We start from the raw sequence: 19,904 nt of genomic DNA on the forward strand, positions 1-19,904 counted from the left end.
ATGTAAACCCAAACCAAAGGTTGAGTTCAGTTTTGTTTAAATGAATTCAATTATTTGTCACTATTAGAAAATATCATTTTGCCGACAAATTATAAGCTAACAAAGTAAAATTTTGTCGCCACAAAACACCTTCCTGACGAAAATTTTAATTTGTAAGCTCATAGTCGTTGAATTTGTGCTGACAAAATTTTCGTCGGCAAAAAATATTTATATCGACAAATAAAATGACACTCAGGAAAGCATGTAAGTTTGTCGTCTCTGATAATCAAAAGATGGGCGCGGACTAATTTATTCTCGCGCCTTTTGTTTTTTGGTCTTTTTGATTCACCTGCTTCTTCTTTTTTAGCAAAAAAAATTCTACCTTTAAAAATCATTGTATTTTCATTGAACCCTAATCTTAACTGTCGATAGCCCACCCCTCCGCTTCTCTTCTCTTTGAAATCGTAACTCTCTGCTCTTCAATCCTGCTCCATCTGCTCGTCGTCACTCCGTATGCTCAACATCGCCGTTGCTCTATGTGCTCGACATCGCCGTTGATTCGTCTGCTCGCATCACCGTCGAAGTGCCCGACCATTCTAGCTCCGAAATTTCTAATGTAGGGTGCTTCTTTGCATTTCGTTCTCTAAAACTTTGGGTAAGTTCTCAATCTCTATCCACCCTATTCTTTCCCAGTAGCTTTTTGTTAGTTTTAATTTTGTGGTGCTTTTCTTAGATTTGTTTTACCACTGTAATTTTGAGGGATTTTAGGTAATGAATTTGGTTGAGAATCTAAGTTAGGTTTGTAATTTCTTTCTAGGCTGCCCGGGTTTGAGGATGATTAATCCACTTTTTGAATTTTAATTACTTTTAACTTTTATTTCTAAGAAACTGCAATCAAAATGCAGTTATGGTTTTATAGTCATAATCGATTGTGAGTCTTTGCACCACATCAATCAATTCCTATGTTTAATCAATTGAAATTAGGGTCATGTTACTAATGAAATTGTTGGGTTAAGGTTATATGATATTTGCTTCTAGGATTTGTGTTTTTATTTTTCAAACTTTTTCATTTTTTGTCTGTTATTAATTCCTAAACGAGAACACCAATTTGAGAATGCTTCTGTGGCATTAAGTTATATTCTATCTTCATTTTATATAGTTTGCTTCTAATTTATGTGTGTTATTTAGATTATTGATCAAATCAATTGTGTAGGAGGCTAGGAGCTTAAATAAGTGAGTTAAAAAAATCTAAATTGTCCCTCTATTATGCAGAACACTATGAGCAAGGAGTTTTCTGCATGTAGGTGAGATTGTGATGATAATTTATTTTTATATTTTGTTTTTCTCTGCCTTATGCTTATCCTAAATACATTGATGACATCCTTTGCATTTTCTTGCATGTCGGAGTAGTTTGATTATGTCTAATGCTAGACACGAGCAAGAAGCATACTGGAACAATGAGCATAGATTGGTCTGCACCGTTGAGATTTGCACCGCCTCTAAGGGTGACCGCTATGAAAAATCGATCATTTTCCCATTACTCTCCCTGGTTTTTATTGCTTTTAAAGTTCCAATATTTAATCAAATTAATTTTCTAGTGGTAGATATTTCTACAACTGGGCTGTATATTTCATGAAAAATTTGATATGTGGTCCAATTCTTCTGTTGCAATCCTTTATTGTTCCCGGGTATATCTTTCTCGTTGTTTGACAACCACCAGTCATCTGGTACATGATTCATTTTCTAGTCAATAAATGTTTAGTAACTATTTAACTTTCTTTCGTCATTAACTGGTTAGACTATAATCCTAGCCTCTATATAAATGTTTAGTAACAGCACACATTCAGTTTGGTGATTTGGATTCAGTTTTCACTGGTGTTTCTCTGGCATTATTTAATCTTCTTTAAAAATAGTACTTGTACAAAAAGAGCTTAGGAGGCAAACAATGCCTTCTCTATGCGAAGAAGCGCAAGATCAAAGAAGCTCTAGAAGGTTCGTTATCTCTCTAGTCTATAACGTATATATGATCAATTATATATGAAACTTCCTTTTTTTTCTTTTGTTTATAGCACATCTGTGACATCCCACATTACCTAGAGGAGTGATCCTTATATGTATATTCTCATCTCTACCTAGCACGAGGCATTTTGGGAGCTCACTGGCTTCGGGTTCGATAGGAACTCCGAAGTTAAGCGAGTAGCACGCGAGAGCACTCCCATGATGGGTGACCCACTGGGAAGTTCTCGTGTGAGTTCCCAGAAACAAAACCGTGTGGGTGTGCTAGGGGCCCAAAGCGGACAATATCGTGCTACGGTGGAGTCGGGCCCAAGAAGTGGTCTCGCCTGGGTCGGGATATAACAATTTGGTATCAAAGCCTATCCCTAGTCGTGGTGTGCCAACGAGGACGTTGGGCCCATAAAGGGGGTGGATTGTGACATCCCACATCACCCAGGGGAGTGATCCTTATATGTATATTCTCATCTCTACCTAGCACGATGCCTTCTGGGAACTTACACCAGAATTTCCCAGTAGGCCACCCATCATGGGAGTGCTTTCGAGCGCTACTCGCTTAACTTCGGAGTTCCCATGGAACCCGAAGCCAATGAGCTCTCAAAAGGTCTCGTGCTAGGTAGAGATGAGAAATGCATATAAGGATCACTCCCCTGGGCGATGTGGGATGTCAGAATCCACCCCCCTTAGGGGGCCCGACGTCCTCGTTGGCACACCACAACCAGGGATAGGCTCTGATACGAAATTGTCACATCCCAGCCCTGGCGGGACCACTTCCCTTGCCCGACTCCACCGTAGCACGATATTGTCCGCTTTAGGCCCCCAGCACAGCCTTACGGTTTTGTTTCTAGGAACTCACACGATAACTTTTCAGTGGGTCACCCATCATGGGAGTGCTCTCGCGTGCTACTCGCTTAACTTTGGAGTTCCCATGGAACCCGAAACCAGTGAGCTCCCAAAAGGCCTCGTGCTAGGTAGAGATGGGAATATACATATAAGGATCACTCCCCTGGGCGATGTGGGATGTCACAGTATCACTATCTTAAAGTTCTTGTTTAATCGCGTAGTAATTTGAACATGTAATTGTTTAGATTTTCATTTAGTTAGGCTGTTGATTCTTCATGGCTTTCATTTCTGAATCTCAATCCCAAGGTCGCATTAACAATACGTATGCAAACGCATCTCAAAGAGACCCGAAAATTTTGATGACTTCACTAATACAATTTGCAAAGGTTGGCCTAGCCTTTTTCTTTACTTATCACTTTATTCAAATCAGTTCTGCTGCACTCTTGTGTTCATTTTGGTGGTATCATGCTATGTTGGTTATTGATTGTCGTTTATGTTGCACGTGAGTCCATTTTGGTGATATTATACAAGGCGGATGTTGATTATTGATTGTCGTTGAATCACACTTGATCAAGAACTAAAACTCTTTTTTCTCAATGTGCTACAAATGAATTATGGTGGCCAGGTTGGTGCACTTTTTCATTGAGCCTTCTAACTATTAATGATCATTGACTGTGTTAAAACCTGTCTTTTTCCATCTAACTAGAGACACTAGAAGATAGACAGAGTGGTACTCTGAATTGATGTTGCTTGATCACTTCTTATGAATTAACATGCATTACCATACCGTTGAGTTGTGGGAAGATAGTTTGTGTATTTAATTTATTTAGTATTTGGAGTGAATTTTAATGTTTTTAAATTGGTCATCATTTTTTGTTTACAATTATGTCTAGATTGACCTCTTCACTTGAGAACATGATGACATCAAGAATGTGCCTACCATGAATGCTCTGATGCTTTGGTCCTTTTCCATAGTTGAGCATCTACTGATTTCTATTTTTTTTTTTTTAATCCTGCAAGTTATTTCTAAAATTATTGAAACATCATGGTGTATCAGATGGTTTGATTATAAGCCACCTCCCTTTTGGTCCAACAACTTATTTGAACTGCTCAATTTTGCACGTAGTGTAATAATTTTCACATATTTTGGTAGTAAGACTAATGTAGGACGACATAGAAAGGATTTAGATTCATTGTTAAAATTGATTGTGAGTCTATGGCTAATTGTATTGTCAACTTGTACCTATTTGGTTATGTTTGTGTTTTGTAACATTTATTTTGTAGGTGCAGGATGTTTTGTGATGCTACATGGCAGCCAATTTTGAGGAATGACAGTAGAATAATTTTATTGTGTAACATATGCTTTCGTATAAGCACTCTAGATGTACATTAAAAATTTATCAATGAATAAAGTATTATTTGTTAACAAATTTGTGTATCGTATTTTGATATGTTTATGTAGTTGTTGAGCATTAAAGTAATTATTATTTATTTTTTATAAATTAAATGTCCTTCCCAACGAAACCAGTTTTGTCGAGACAGAGAAGACTATGTCGATGAAATATCCATGGTGACAAACATATTTTGTTGGCTGAAAAGTACTATTTGTCAACTAAAATGCCCTTTATCGATGAAAATATTTGTCAAGACACATGGAAATGCTGACAAAAAAGAGTTTGTCGGTAAAATTTGAACCTTAGCTAACAAAATACCAAAATTTGTCTGGAAACTCTTAGACAACATGTTTTGTGAGACAAAATGGCCGACAAATGTTTTCGTCAGGAAAGACTCTTTGCCGAGAAATTTTGACTTTTGCTGACAAACTAGTTTTGTAGGTAAAGTCAAAATTTGTAGTGGTGTGTCTTGGTCAAGGGCTATTTCCCTGGCCCTAGGTGGAAGATCAAAGCTGAGATTCATCAATGGAAGCATTTAAGTCCCTGAAGTTACATTTCCAGCATATGAAGCATGGGTTTGCAAGGATCAAATTGTCATGTCTTGGCTTCTTAATTCCATGGAACAAAAGTTGGTTGAGATATTCAGCTATTCAAGGCTATAGTCGAAGAGATGTATGGAGATCAAAACAATGCTGCTCGAGTGTTTCAATTGAAGAGAGACATTACAAACTTGCAGCAAAATGGGAAGCCATTCTCCAACTACTTGGAAGCACGAAAGGTATGTGGAATGAACTTGAAGTATATCGTTCCATACCACTGAAGTTGCAGTGTTGTTGAAAAAAGTTGAAGAAGACAAAATCTTCCAACTTTTGTTCAGCTTGGGCTCTGAATATGAAGACCTTTGTAGTCACATACTCATAAACTCATAACAGCCCTCATTTGCAAGTGTAAGAACACTCACTTGAAATGTCATCACTATAATGCAACATGACATGTCAAGGGTCGTTGTTGGATCCTCCATCCAGAATTGAAGCCAGAGTTCATGAAGTTTAATAAAGGAGTTTACAAGAAGCCACAACACATTGTGTAAAAAGTCAACCATGCTGTTTCTTTCTTTCTTGAAGTGACTGACTCACTGATGCAGTTGTCCTTAAATCCAACAGCCCTCATCAACGAGTTTACTGCGTACATCTAAAGTAAGAAAACGAGTTTACTGCATGCATCTAAAGTAAGAAGAATAATGATGAAGCTTCCACTTCAAGTGAAGGAAATTCAATAACATTGGTAGGGAAGTTCGCTAGATTCTTGGTTGACCATGAAGATATCTAAACTGCTCTAAAATTTGAACAAAATGCATGACTTATAGGTCATTGATTCCGGTGTCACATAGCATATGACAAACCAAATTTCTAAACTCTATACGTTTGAAATTTTTTCCAAACATTTACATGTGTTTGTTGCATATGGAAAAGGTGTCAAAATATTAGGGAAAGAAAAGATCAATCTAATCTCAAATAGTATCGAGTCAAGTGCTTTATATATACCCTCGTTTTGCAACTACCCAAATGTTTCCATGTCAATTCAAGTCTAGCACAAGATAAGCATTTACGGCATCAAAGATTAGCAGACACTTGTCATATGTCTAAGACCAGTAAAGTGTTTGAACTTGTACACTCGGATGTATAGGGACCAATTGTTGGATCCTTTAATGGCTATAAATACTTTGTTACTTTTGTTGATGATTTTTTAAGAGTCACTTGGTTATATCTTCTGAAATCTAAGAGTGAAGTCATTGAAATATTTAAGGATTTTCATAACCTTGTAAACAACCATTTTGATTCTAGAATTTAAACATTACAGTTTGATAATGCACCGAATACACATCTCATAACATGCAACAAAATTTAAGCACTCATGGAATCATGCATCAAACAAGTTGTGGTGGGCTTGGCCGAGAGGAAAAATCTTGACTTACTTGCCGAGAGGAAAAATCTTGACTTACTTAATACAAAGAGAGCTTTGATGACACAAATGAATGTTCCTAAAAGATTTTGGCCTCAAGGTGTCTTGACTGCAACCTACTTAATTAACAAGTTAAAGTTCAGAGTTTGAAGTCACCTATGGAGGTGCTTAAAGGAAGAAAAGTTGATATTGATCACTTCAAAGTATTTGGATGCATTTGTTTAATGCGCATTCAGTCTCAACATAGGGACAAACTGGACCTTAGGGCTGACAAATGCATTTTCCTTGGTTATCTATTATCTCAAAAGGGTTGCAAGTGCTTTAACCCTATTTTGAGAAAATTAGTTGTCTAAGGATGTAAAGTTTCAAGAGTCATATCCTTATTACAACATAAAACTTGATGTTTCAAGTGAGGGGGAGTTATTCCTTAAATTATTTCCATTGCCGAGCAATGCATGTCTTTTTTTTAAAGCCCAAGAAACACAAATTGCCTCTCTTTATGAAAGTGATGTCTCACCCATTGAGAAAATCATTGAGGCATCAACAAGTGATGAATTTCCTCAACCTTCAAATGATGAACATGCTGACATAGAAGATTAGCCACCATCAACAACAATCAGATGCAATCCAGCTCGTGTTAGGCAACCTCCTCAAGGCTGCAAGATTATGTCACCTACATAACAAAACATCCTCTCTCCAAATGTTTGTCATACCAAAATATTACACCTTTACACTCTGCTTATTTGGGTATCATTGGCAGCCAAAGTGAACCTCAAAGCTTTCATAAGGCTAATTGTCATGAGGTGGGGAGAAAAGCCATAAGAGAAGAGATTCGAGCTCTTAATCAACATCAAACTTGAAGCATTGTCACTTCCAAAATGAAAGAAAATAGTTGGGAGCAAATGGATCTACAAGGTCAAGTTTCACTCCAATGGCTCCATAAAGAGATACAAAGCTCGATTGGTTGCTCAAGGGTTCACCCCAACCTATGTTGTGGACTGTTAGGGTGTTACTCTCGATTACAGTTAATCATGGATGGTCCATGTATCAAATGGATGTCAAAAATGCATTTTTGCATGGTAATCTCCAAGAAGAGGTTTATATGAAACTGCCTCCTGGTCATCCTCAAAGTCATGATCCTTAATTGGTTTGCAAATTACACAAGTCCATTTATGGACTAAAACAATCATCAAGACCTTGATATGCAAAGCTTAGTTCAGTACTTGAAAGGGCAGGTTTCAATAAGAGTAATGTGGATTCATCTATGTTTATTCAAACAGAAAGGTTGGTAAACTTGTTGTACTAATATATGTAGATGATCTCATCATCACTGGAGACAATGCTGAAGAGATCTCTATTCTCAAACAATCACTTCAAAAAAGATTTGCAATCAAAGACTTGGGAGTGCTCAAATACTTGGTATAGAAATGGCAATGTCCAACAAATGATTGTTTCTATATCAAAGGAAGTACATCTTGGACCTTCTCAAAGAAACTAACATGGGTGATGCAAGACTTGTTCACACACCTCTTGACAGCAAACTAAAACTTAGCTTGGAAGGTAAGTCACTCCCAAACATTGACTATTAATAAAGGCTAGTGTGTAAGTTAATCTACCTTTCCATAACTAGACTTTATATAACCTATGATGTTAGCATAGTTTAGTCAATTTATGCACGTACCCACAATTGGGCACTTAAACATTGTCAAAAGAATACCAAGATATATATCTCAAGGGATTAGTTGGTCATGGTATTATCGTGAGGAAAAATGAAAGCACTCAGTTGTTAGGGTATTGTGATGCTTACTGGGCTGGGAACACTATTGATCATAAATCCACTACTGGATATTGCACATTTGTTTGAGGTAATTTGGTGACTTCGAAGAGTAAAAAGCAATCAGTGATTGCAAGGTCCAATGCTGAGGCTGAATACTAAGCAATGGCCTCAATTGCTCGTGAGTTAATATGGGTCAAGGGTCTCTTGGAAGATTAGGGATCTCTACATGTCACCTATGTCTCTATACTGTGACAACCAGGCAGCAATGCACATTGCCCCCAACCCAGTGTTCTATGAAAGAAAGAAACATATCAAAGTGGATGATCACTTCATTTGTAACCATGTCTAGACTCAAGTGCTTCAACCTCATTACATCAGAAGTTGTGATCAACTGGCATATATCCTGACCAAACCCTTGGTCACAAATCAATTCCAGAGACTCATTTTCAAGCTTGGTTCTATCAATCTTTTGGACCCAGCTTGAGGATGAGTGTTGGAAGATGTTCTTTGCAATTCACTAGGTTATAAGGATTCATGGATATTGAGGCTTTGGTTAACTATCACCTTTTTATCCAACATGCTATGGGATGATCATTGCTTGTTTTATGGGCTATCCTTATCTTATCAACTTTCTTATGATTAGTGATTTCTGATTACTTGTAGATTACAATTGCCTTTAGTCAACTACTTAATTCAACGAGCTGTCTCTTTAGGGTTTAGTTTATGTCTAATAGCTAGGGGTGTGATTTAAGGGATGAGTCATCATGTGTAGCAACCTCTCTTGTTTTATATATGTTGTACATCCTGTACTGTTTCCATGAATGAAATACAACCATACAATTTGAAAATCAACAAATCTTGACACTTAAGTTGGTAACCCTAAACCAAGTGAATCTTGAATTTTAGCACTATTTTGAGACTCAAGTATTGTACATGAAACAACTTGCCATCAAACATTCCAATAAAATGACGTCACTAAGTGCAAAAGCGACATTTATTATAGATTGCCCATGTCCTTATTGAGTCCCATGCCCCAGTGGTTATTGGAATGATGATATTCTTACTGCTGAATCGAATCTAATCTAAATTTTTGAACTTTTAGACTTCATTACTAACTTTTTCTACTTATTGCCCTTTACCATCTATATTGATGCCCACTCCATAAGTGTTCAGCTGTTTTGGTTTTGTTCATTTCCATAAGAATCAGTGTACATAGCTTGATGGACTAGTCCCTGCAACAGTTTGTGTGAAAAACGTTTTCCTCCATTGTGATCTCAAGGAGGAGGTGTGTATGGACATTTTCCCTAGTTACACATAACACACTCATCTTGTAGTGGTGTGTAAATTAAGAAAGACATTATATGGATTTAAAAACCCTGGGCTTAGTTTGGTAGGTTTTGTATGACATTCACCCTAATTACAGGTCATATTTTTTCCTTGAAGCATCGTGGAGGTAAAGTAACTACTCTTATTAATAAGGTAGATGATAGGATTGTTATTGTGAATGATAAAGAAGAGGTTGAGAAATTCAAAAAGTACCTAGCTATAGGATTTGAGATGAAAGATTTGGGTGGACTCAAATATTTTTTGGTAATTGAAGTGTCTAGATCTGCAAATGGAATATTTCTGTCCCAAAGGGAATGTATCATTAGTTTGTTAACAGAGACATGGATGCTTGATTGTAACCTTGAAGATACTCCTATTGTTCAAAATCATCACTTGGGAGAATGTCTCAATCAAGTTTCTACCAACAAGGGCTGATAATAGAGGTTAGTAGGAAGATTGAATGATTTGTCACATACCTGGTCTTATTGTGCATATGTTGTTAGTGTGGTGAGTCAATTTATGCACTCTCCAAGTGAAGATCACATGAATGCTGTTATTTGAATTCTTAGATATTTGAAGTCTCTAACAGGAAAAAGGATTATGTTTTCAAGGAGTGGCCACTTGAGGTAGAAAGATGTACTATGCATATTGGGCAAGCAATATTATTGATAGACTATCTACTTCAGACAATTTTCCTTTGTTGGAGGAAATTTAGTTACATGGCACAGCAAGAAACAGAAGGTGGTAAGTTTGTCTAATGCAGAAGCTAAGTATAGAGGCATGGCAAAGGGTAAGTTATTATGGTTACATCGATTGCTTACTGAACTTGGTTATAGATCAAGATCTGATGAATGAATTAAGTGACAATAAGGCTGCTATCAGTATTAACATGATCATGTTAAGTATGTTGAAGTGGATAGACATTTGATTAAGGAAAAGTTGGAATAACAGATTGTTAAGTTTCCATTTGTGAAGTCTAAAAATCAACTTGCAGATATCCTTACGAAGGCAGTTGCTTTTTTTTCCCCTTCATATATGAAGGCAGTTGCTAGCTGGGCATATTATAACTCACTTGGCAAATTCAGCATGAGTAATATCTATGCACCAATTTGAGAGAGAGTGTTAACGTGAGTCTTACTTGATGTTATTGTATTCTATAGTGCTTCTATAAATAGTTTTCCCACTTCCTCATAAAGTTCTTTTGTCATCTCTATAAATACCTCCACATTGGAGAAGAAGAAATGTCAGAATTATTTCATAAACCCTCATTCTATAATTTAGCACATAATTCACCTCCATAAATCTCTCCTACAGCCACTAATGATCGGGGTGGGTGGTGACCACTGTTCTAAAAATTGGCCTAGGCCGCCTAGGTACTAGGCGGTGGAGGACCGATGAGATTTAGGCCAAAACGGGCAAAAAAATCGGGTATGGGCTAGGCTAGTTAGGCGGGCTAAGTGGTGTCTAGGCGGTTCTATTGTTTTTAAATTTTTTAAATCAACTTAAAGGGTTTTCTAACCTACTAAAAAAGAACGTATTATGAATTAGTGATTTTCAATTTTGGTTTTGGGTTTTTCTTATTTTCATTGCATTAGTTTGAGATGATGGCAATGCCATGATGCCTTAAGTTTTAAGTTTTAACTTTCCCAAAGTCTTAATATCAGTATAATTTTTATTTTTTAGAGTGTAAGCAGACACTTATTGCCTATGTTATATAATAAATTTAATTAAATTCGTCTAGTCGACCTAGGCTCCTGCCTAGGCGCTATGTCCCAATCCACTGCCTTACTAGCACCTAACGTTTTTTTAGAACTTTGGTGGAGACCATGAGAGACATTTTGGCTCTTAGCTAGGAAGAGAGAGTAATGCTTTCTTCCTTCAAACAATTCGCCTATAGTTGCTTTTGCAAGAGTTGGGAAGCATCAATTAGGTACACACAATAAGCCAAAAGCATGAAACACTCGAAACCTATTAATTCAGACAAAAAAAAAAAGCACTCATGGAAAGCCACAAAGATTGAAAATGATCTTCAGCAAAACAAGATGGATTCAGCAGCAGCGGAAACAGAGGCTCCAGCTCTCCATTGTTTCTTCTTTTCCAAGACAAACAAGACAACCAGTCTCCTCAACAACCCGTTGACGTAAGAGATTACGTTTGATGGGCAAAAGATTATTGCAACACCTCCATAGAAAGATCAAAGATGACTGCTCAGTTTAAAAGAAGCGCAGAAAGCGTTTTTATAGGAAATTTTGAGTTTACTCAGTAAGTACAAAAATAAAAAGGGGTCGGAAGTGAATCAATCGACCAAAAAGTTTTAAACTTAAAAGTGACCTATATATGTCCCTCCAGTTATCATTTTCCTTTCTGGAAGAAATCTGAGAATTAAGAGTCAAGACACTTAATTAGAAGGAAGATCCTGTGCACTGTCATGCTTGAAGGAACAAACCGCTGGAGACAAAACCCAATGCTTTATATATATATATATATATATATATTTTTTTTTTTATTGTTTTGAGGAACAACCAATCCTTTATTATTTATTAATGGTACATCAGCAACAGGATTGCATTATTAAATATGAACACTGCAAGGAATGGAATTGACTTATGCCTAGGCTCTAATTATTGTAAACAGAAAGAAAAAAAATTTGAGAAATGGGATTAACTTTTTTATATGATTACTTCCTGCGGTTCTCTTTACACTACTTTTGTCTTGAAGAAGCATCTACATGTCATGGAAGTGATCATACTGGTATCGGAACCAATATGATCAATTTCGAGGAGGGGGTCCTTCTAGTCGGATATAGTCGTACATCACTCCTTCGAAAGTGCCCAAGCTTCTTGACTGGGTAAGATAGATGGTGTTGTTTCCTTCTCGTAGTTGATAGCTCGGTACAATAATACCGAACAACCAGTACAAACCATGAATTCCATGCCTAGCTATGGCATTGTCCCTCCCAATTAGCCCTGTCGTAAAATGAGGTGGGAAGGCGCTCTGGTTGTTGAATCGAACCTGGTTCAAACACAATTAACCATCAACTATACTAATGGTAAGTCATTTGCAAATTGTTTAGCATTTTATGGATTTAAAACAGTACCTGAACTTCTGCATTAGTGGCTGAGGCCAATGCTAACTGGAGTGTATAATTTCCTGGATTTGTCAAATTTTGAAGTTCAAATAGAATTTTCCATGTTGTTGGTTCATACGTATGATTTCCGATGTTCCTACAGTGCTTGATTGGATTAGCAAGACACAAATTTAAAGAAGCAGAGGCATTGTTACGTTAGGTATAACAAGTACCTTGTCACATGAGCGAAGAACCAATTATCACTGTAATTATCAGTACCAACGGTATAGATGAGATCCTCATCGGGGTATAAATCTGCATATCGTTCCCACAAGCCATATTGCCTAAACCTGTGACCAAATGAAATATATTCTAAATGTAAGAAAAATAATGAGTTTCGATATAGCCAAAGGGAATGAAATGTTCTCTTGTCAAGCGATCTAATTTGGTTCAAATTGACAATCTGATGACATATTATGTCAAAACCATCTAGCAAGAGAACATACTTACACCACGAGCAAAACAAAATATGATGGTCTTATGAAAACTCACTTGTTTGCACGATTGGTAGTGAACAATTTGTTCATAAGGGTGGGATTTGGATCGGGTACGTTAAACTCAGCCGCGGATCGATCTGGTATGCCAATTTCCCATAGGGTGGGACCATTTCTTGGAGGTACGTAGGTAAGATTAGCCAAATTGATTTCACTTCCTGCAAAATATAATCCAGGATTGTAAATATATGTTTGCTGATTCAAATGTCAAAGTCAATGAAATATTTGCTTGCATAGAGAAATTACCTGGTTCAATTGTAATATTAGCCTCATATTTGTAATCACCAATAATGCCGGGAACAGTTGCATACAAATTATAATTTCCAGGTCGAACATCTCTAATAAGGAAATAACCTTGCTCATTGGCTTGAGTCCAGAACTGATAACCCTGTAAAAAAAATTGTAGCAAATTATAAAAACTTGCATTTGACCTCATAATATTCACACTAAGGGGTCATGACATCATCTCCTATTTGGTGCTTTTTTCGCGTTTTAGTAAGAACAAACAAGACTAGAATAACAAATATGCTACAAAACGGTCACCATGTAACATAAGCGAATAAAAAGTAGTGTCACAAATTACCTTGCTTTCTTTTTGCCATGATCCCGCATTTCCAGGTGGAGCCAATCCTACATATGCGGAATTTGCCCAGACACGACTCTTGCTGATGTACCTAAAACAAGAAGAACGTTTATACTCACAGTGGAAAAAATCGAACCCTTTGAGGAAGTAAAAAGGGAATCGAAAACAAATTGAAGCGTCAAAAGAGGAAAGTACCAATCCTGTACTAGTAATTGACCGGCAACTGATCCGCGTCCGCTTGAGCTAGGGAAGTTTTCTGATTGAGTGAAATTGTATGGCCAGCTATTGACTTCTTCAGCCAACTAATAACATCATAAGGGTCAATATGAGCTGAATTTACGTAAACATAAATCCTTCGTTACAAGGGAAATGTGTGGAAATATTATTACTGTACCTGCTCTTTAGCATTTTCCCAAAGAATAGTTTCATTTAAGGTCGGAACTGAATTGAGATACACAAAGACAGGCCCAAAAACTTTCTTCCATGCCTCACCTTCTGTAAATCTCATCCCAACTTCCTTCCCAGCATAGTGAGTACTAACAAACATCTGGATCAAGTGACAAGTAATTAAGATAATAATATTATGAATATTGATCAAGTGAATTTGAGTAATTAAGCTAATAATATGATGAATATTAGGCTATATGGGTGAATGGAGAGATTTTATGCTTGTACTTACAGAGAGGGCGGTTGGGCCTACATGAGAGGTGAGCTCCTGCTTGAAAGGCCCAGCTGTGCGAAACTCATCATTAGGTATGATAATCCAAAAGCCTACAGCTGGGTTAGTGCAAATCCATCCATGGACCTTGTTATCTTTGTTCTCGCTTGAGTATTGGTACTTATCGTCCACCTATAATCCCAGATCTAGTGTTAAATTAAGGGATGTAAATCAAATGAATATTAGTTTAGGGACGAATTTACAATAAAGAATTCTAAATTTTACTCTAATTATTATGCAACTTACTAAAATATGAAATAAAAATTAATTTTGCTAATTATAGATGAAACTTGAAATGAAAGTGAAGATGGCTAAGTACGTGGTACCTCTCCTCTAAGGTCAGGATTGCTTGGATTGGTCAAAAGAACAGCTTCAGGATACGCAAGTTTAATACCGTTTTCACGGTCCTCGGCTGTTGGCATGATCCTTTGTCTGTCGTCAGATACAACCATAAACTGAAATCTGCTTTGTAAAATGGAACAAATAAACATAAGTTTTTATTTTATAATTGGTAAATTGAAGCAGTGCATCAAACTATAATAATATATAGTAGATTCATAGTTTCCTATAAGAAATCAGCACACTACGTCGATAAATCCTATATTTTTTTTTTCGATTTCACACTTACTTGTCTTGTTGAAGTTTGTAAACAATTCTAATTTGATAAATGTCCATTTCCGGCCACCCTTCAGGACGCTCAAATATGGAATATGCATAGAACCCGGCGCGACCACGCTGCATTATGTACCTGTATCAAAGTTTAAAGTAAAGTTAAGATAAATTCAAGCATAATTGTAATTACATCCTCTGTACTTTTTGCTCTCTATTTTGGGAAAGGTTAATACCATACCTTTTGTCAACATTCATGGAAAGTGTGGCATTACCGAAAGAAACATCGTAAGTTTTAGTAAAAGAAATTTCTATTTGATCGGCCCTCGCTGTGATAACTTTAAATTTTGTCCCTTGCAGTCTGCACATGAGTAGTATACATAATTTTAGCTAAAAGTTTGAGATATTTTATTTTTCCAAGAGAAAAATATATGCAGATAAAAGGAAGGAAGAGAACTTACTTGTCCACACCTTCTGTCTCTCGGTTATTCCAGACAACATCCCAATACCTGTATGATAGGTTTGACATAAGTTAAAGTCCAAACAAGTGCAAAATCATATAATCTATGATTAGTAAACAAAAACACATTAGTCTGCCATTTTTATAAAATTTGTGTGTTACCCTCTATTATTTTCATGATTCTTGATTTCAAGCAAGTTGTCGATTCCCTTGTACTGGATTCCAATCACGTCTCCTCCGGGATGGGAAAAGGTAAGCCGGACAATGCCATTATTCAGTACTACCTAAAAGACACATAAACTGTGATCAGGTTACCTTTTGGCAATTGCATGTAGATGTTAAGAAAATTGATGTAAGAAGAAGTTAGATGACCAGGAAAAAGGAGATTCAAATGATAAACTTACCAGGTTGTTAGTCTTTGTTAGCATGTTGTTGTACCAAGTATCTGATCCAGTAGCGCTCCTTAATGTTCTTCTGCAATTACACAGTAAATATTTCATTAACAACTCTTATTAAATTATTCGTTTATGGAGATGTTGACAGGCAATTTCAAGGAAAAACTACAATAAAATACAAAATTAAAAACAAAACCAGAAAAGGCGAATTGCCGGTCAATAGAGCAGTTTGATAACAGGATAAACTGAAAGTGTTGCTTTTCAAAACAAAGAATTCAATGGGATATAAATTTGACCAGCCTTCGACGATTAAGTAAATTAGTACATTCTAAAGAATATAATGAATCAAAAGAGTGGACCAAAGTGTTATTAGTCCCAGGTTGAATTGACTAATGTCCATCCGTTTCATTTACGTCAATAATTTAATATCTTTTAAGTTTTTCGGAAGAATCCTACACCCAAATTATTAACCACAAATAAGTATTTTTCGTCATCCGAATTGTTAGTTTGAAAATTGTTACCCTAGGCATGCATTTTTTGTACCAAATTTTTATTTGCATCGAAATTAAGTTCAGTCCGAAATCTATTTGTTATTCCAAGTATGCACGGACATTTATATGTATTCTTGTGAATTTTTTTTCTCTTTTTTTGTTTGTTAATCCAAGTATGCACAGACATTTATATGTATTCTTGTTGATCTTGTGAATTGCTGGTAGTAACCATGACCTAGATTGCAAAGAAGGTAAAAGGCAAAGCATAGTGGTCCTACAAACATCCTAGGCGTGAATGCAATTATTATTATTTTTTAACAAATAATATTATATACAGTAAGATGAGGTAGATTTAATCTGATAATGAGCTAACAATAATGTAGTTCAATTTTATTTTTGTTTAGAATCTAATTTAAAAGATCTCACTTAAAAATGAAGAAGAATTTTATTATACTAAATGGCAGATATGAATGCATTTATTCAATTATCTTTTGTAACATTCAAATTCAGAAACGAGAGAGAGGGAGAGAGAGAGAGAGAGTTACAGCCTCCTAATAAGTTATGACTTACAAGACAGACAATGAAATTGAGTCAGCGAAATGGCGTTATAAAAATGTCTTTACTGTAGCATGATGGGCCCCCTAATTGTGAAGACATATACGAGAGCAGGAATATACATGTTGATTAAGACTTGAAGTCGAAGTCGAAGTCGAAGTCGAAGTCAGGAAAAAAGCACACAAAAAGAAAATACACGGCAAACTAGAACTTAAATATAGAAATATCGTTAGTATTTAAAAAAAAAAAACATAGGAATATTAAAAGCATTAAATACAATAAAATATTCTTGTAAAGAAAACAAAAAAACTAATTGGAATGTCCTGGGTTCTTTAATAAGAGTAATATTAAGGAGATTAAGTTTTTAGATCAAATTTATAAATCAAATAACATGAAAGTTCATAATTAAATTACTACTTTTTTTTAACAAACGATCCTTAATAATAATATGCTCCTTCAATAGTTAGCCAAAAGAATTCAAAGAACCGTTATTTATAGCCCACAAAATATAACAGTTATCAACTCAATTCAGAGCTCGTCGTTCTCTCTCAGAGGTTTCACCATTTAAAAGGCAATGCACGACCCTCTGTCTCTTTTGCAGAAAGCGGTTGCCTTTTCCTCTCCCAACTAAGTTTTGGAATCTATATTTTTCCAATCACCACGGATTCGAAGAAAAAACAAAGGGAAGGTACGTAGAGGATGAACGAACCTTACAGAAACCGTCGCCAAGTTACCATCATCAGACAAGAAGAAGAGCAAAGCGAGCATTCCTATTATCCCAAGGACCCAACTCGATTGCCGTACCTTCTCCATTTTCGACCACCCTGCAAATTTGCAAATGTTTAACAGTACATATCAAAAGGTATGCAATATTTGTATTGATGAAACAAATATATGCATGGTTAATGGAAATTTATAATCACAACACACGAGCTCCTAGCAAAGTTCCAAAGAAAATGGTTATTGTACCTTGATTAACTCAAATTATTCGAGTTCTAAGACAAATTCCTATATACATCTATGGCTGTCTTTTCTTTTGGAAGCAAAAGAAAAACTATAAAGTTTTTCTTTTCTCTTTGTTAGCCTTCGTTGGCTTTTGTTGTTCTTGCTAGCCGTTGTGCCCTGATTAATCCCAGTTCTGTTCAAAAAAAAAAAAAAAAAAAAAACTATAAAGTGGGACAAAGCACAAAAGAGTTTATCATGATTCATGTTAGAATGTACCTACCTCCCTCTCTCTCTCTCTCTCTCTCTCTCTCTCTCTCTCTCTCTCTCTCTCTCTTGTTTCTCTATTCGTTACTAAGTTCTTTTTCGGATCCTTTAAGGCTTCAAAAACGTGCAGACGAATGCCTCCAAGTGAATGAATGAGCTTTATATAACCGCAGGTGGAGAATGAGTCCCGCTCCGCGTTGGCATGTTACACTATGTATCGCAATTTTGGTGCATGAATTTCCAACAATCACCCCTTGAGTCTTTATGTATCACAGCTTCTATTAAGGCAACCCACCTCTTTTAGTTCAAAAATAAAAGGGCAATTTTGCCATGCAGTAATGTTCTGTGGGCATAGGACGGTAAGGTGACCTGAAATTGTTGACAAATATGAGAATTTTGTTCCAACCTTTGACAAATTTGACGGTGTGTAAACTAAAATATGGTTGAAATTTCAAATCAGTTTATTATTCCTGAACCGTTTGTGCCGCTATACCAAAGTTTGACATATTTGTGAAGTGGCATGCCGCGTGCCGTAATGAAATATTATAATTGCCTATGGGTATTTGGTAAATAGCAAGCAAGCATGACGAACGGGTGATAAGAAAGGTGGTAAAGTGTTTGTGCCTAACTCCTAGGCAGCTAAGCGGGGTCTAGGCCGGCACCTGGATTAGTTAGATTTAAATAAATTCATTATATTTCATGTACAGAAGTGTTTGTTTATACTTAAAACATATATAATTTCATCATAATATATATATTACTCTGTTTTGTAGTTTATATATATATATATATATTATGAAGTATTGGAACATAATTAAAATATGGGGAACATGCATATAATGTGTGCTCATTTAAGTATTCAACAAATCTCTTACAATTTATTGAAAAAAAAAATGCAAAATAAAAGTTATCTATTTTTTGTCTAAGTGAGTCGCAACCTAGGTGGGTGCCTAGATGGTCTAGGCAGGCGCCTCAGCAGGTCTAGGCATCTTTTTTTAATTTTCAAATGCTTAGGCATTAATCAGAGCGGTGACCAACTGTCTAGTGCCTAAACGGGAATTTTTAGAATAGTGATCATGACTGCTTACATCTGCTAATTATCCACGGTAACTACGTTGACCACTTAACCTAATCCCGTTAAACCCTACCACCTACAAAGCTCAACCAGCAACAATGGGTAAAGCACATCCTAACTTTACAACACTGTTCCTTGACGTTGGTTGGGTTTGTCAAAACTTGAGACTCAGAAATCCTCAGTTTTTTCTGTAGACTATGAAAAGCCAGCTCATTAAGTCTTCTGCATAACATTCAGCTTTAACCCCACTCGAACCAGAACCAGTCAAATGTAAATTAATTAACTCAACTTGGATGCACGATTAACAAACGTTCTATAGTGTCAGAATGGAAACCAGTTAAGACGCAATATCTGATTCATTCTAAAACACCATGACTGAGTTTTGTATAATATTGGAACATAAACCGTACCTCGAAAAAGCATGTCAGCGTTTTGTTCTGCCTGAAACGATTTTAGTATTCTTGCCAATAATATATCAACTTTTAAATTTTTGACAACCAATAACAAGTCAAAAGTGTGTTTGGGTACCAAATAAAATAATATTATCTCAAATTTCGATGGTTTCACATTCATTAACACAAAAAGAATAAAATAATGTATAATTCAAACTTTAAAATTCGTAATTTAACTTCAAAACCAGGAATTGAATGATAAATCAGAGTAGCTACTAGCTAATCCAATTTTCATTTCTAACTCCTTTATTACGATTTGTTTACTTCTCACCTTTTATTACGTCCACCCCCATTTTTATATGACACCAAAACCCAAATACAATATTTTCAAACAGTCAAACTGTAGAGAAATTTCCAACAGAGAACCCACCTATTACTCGCAACGGCAGGAATAACAAATAAGAGAAACAAATCCACGCTGATGTGACTCCAAACGACATTG

The 19,904-nt window shown here is 36.1% G+C and overlaps 1 protein-coding gene and 1 long non-coding RNA gene across 3 annotated transcripts; one reads left to right on the forward strand and one right to left on the reverse strand.

Annotated features, from left to right (window-relative positions):
- The first annotated feature begins 323 nt into the window (after positions 1 to 323).
- On the forward strand, positions 324 to 1,769 carry LOC125476222. The gene is made up of 3 exons (XR_007257537.1): positions 324 to 634; positions 1,252 to 1,283; positions 1,390 to 1,769. It is a non-coding gene; the product is annotated as an uncharacterized LOC125476222 (long non-coding RNA).
- Positions 1,770 to 11,743: 9,974 nt separating this feature from the next.
- On the reverse strand, positions 11,744 to 18,079 carry LOC125476241 (probable rhamnogalacturonate lyase B). Of its 2 annotated transcripts, XM_048582108.1 has the most exons (18): positions 17,952 to 18,079; positions 17,696 to 17,864; positions 17,436 to 17,550; positions 15,690 to 15,759; positions 15,448 to 15,569; positions 15,287 to 15,334; positions 15,067 to 15,186; positions 14,845 to 14,964; positions 14,543 to 14,678; positions 14,178 to 14,348; positions 13,893 to 14,045; positions 13,694 to 13,800; positions 13,499 to 13,589; positions 13,162 to 13,303; positions 12,914 to 13,073; positions 12,595 to 12,711; positions 12,392 to 12,518; positions 11,744 to 12,306 (listed from the first exon to the last, which is right to left on the reverse strand). In XM_048582108.1, exons 3-18 carry the CDS (start codon positions 17,537 to 17,539, stop codon positions 12,064 to 12,066), a joined length of 2,031 nt encoding a protein of 676 aa, XP_048438065.1. In that variant the 5' UTR covers positions 17,540 to 17,550; positions 17,696 to 17,864; positions 17,952 to 18,079; the 3' UTR covers positions 11,744 to 12,063. The 2 variants fall into 2 exon arrangements, with proteins under 2 accessions (XP_048438065.1, XP_048438066.1); XM_048582109.1 differs by lacking the exon at positions 17,952 to 18,079 and having other exon boundaries at positions 17,696 to 17,928.
- Positions 18,080 to 19,904: the final 1,825 nt, after the last annotated feature.

This window comes from the organism of the source record quoted next, unplaced genomic scaffold (genome assembly GCF_019419815.1).
Source record: "Pyrus x bretschneideri cultivar Hongxiangsu unplaced genomic scaffold, Pyrus_bretschneideri_v1 Contig18, whole genome shotgun sequence".
In the NCBI taxonomy this organism is placed as follows: Eukaryota; Viridiplantae; Streptophyta; class Magnoliopsida; order Rosales; family Rosaceae; genus Pyrus; species Pyrus x bretschneideri.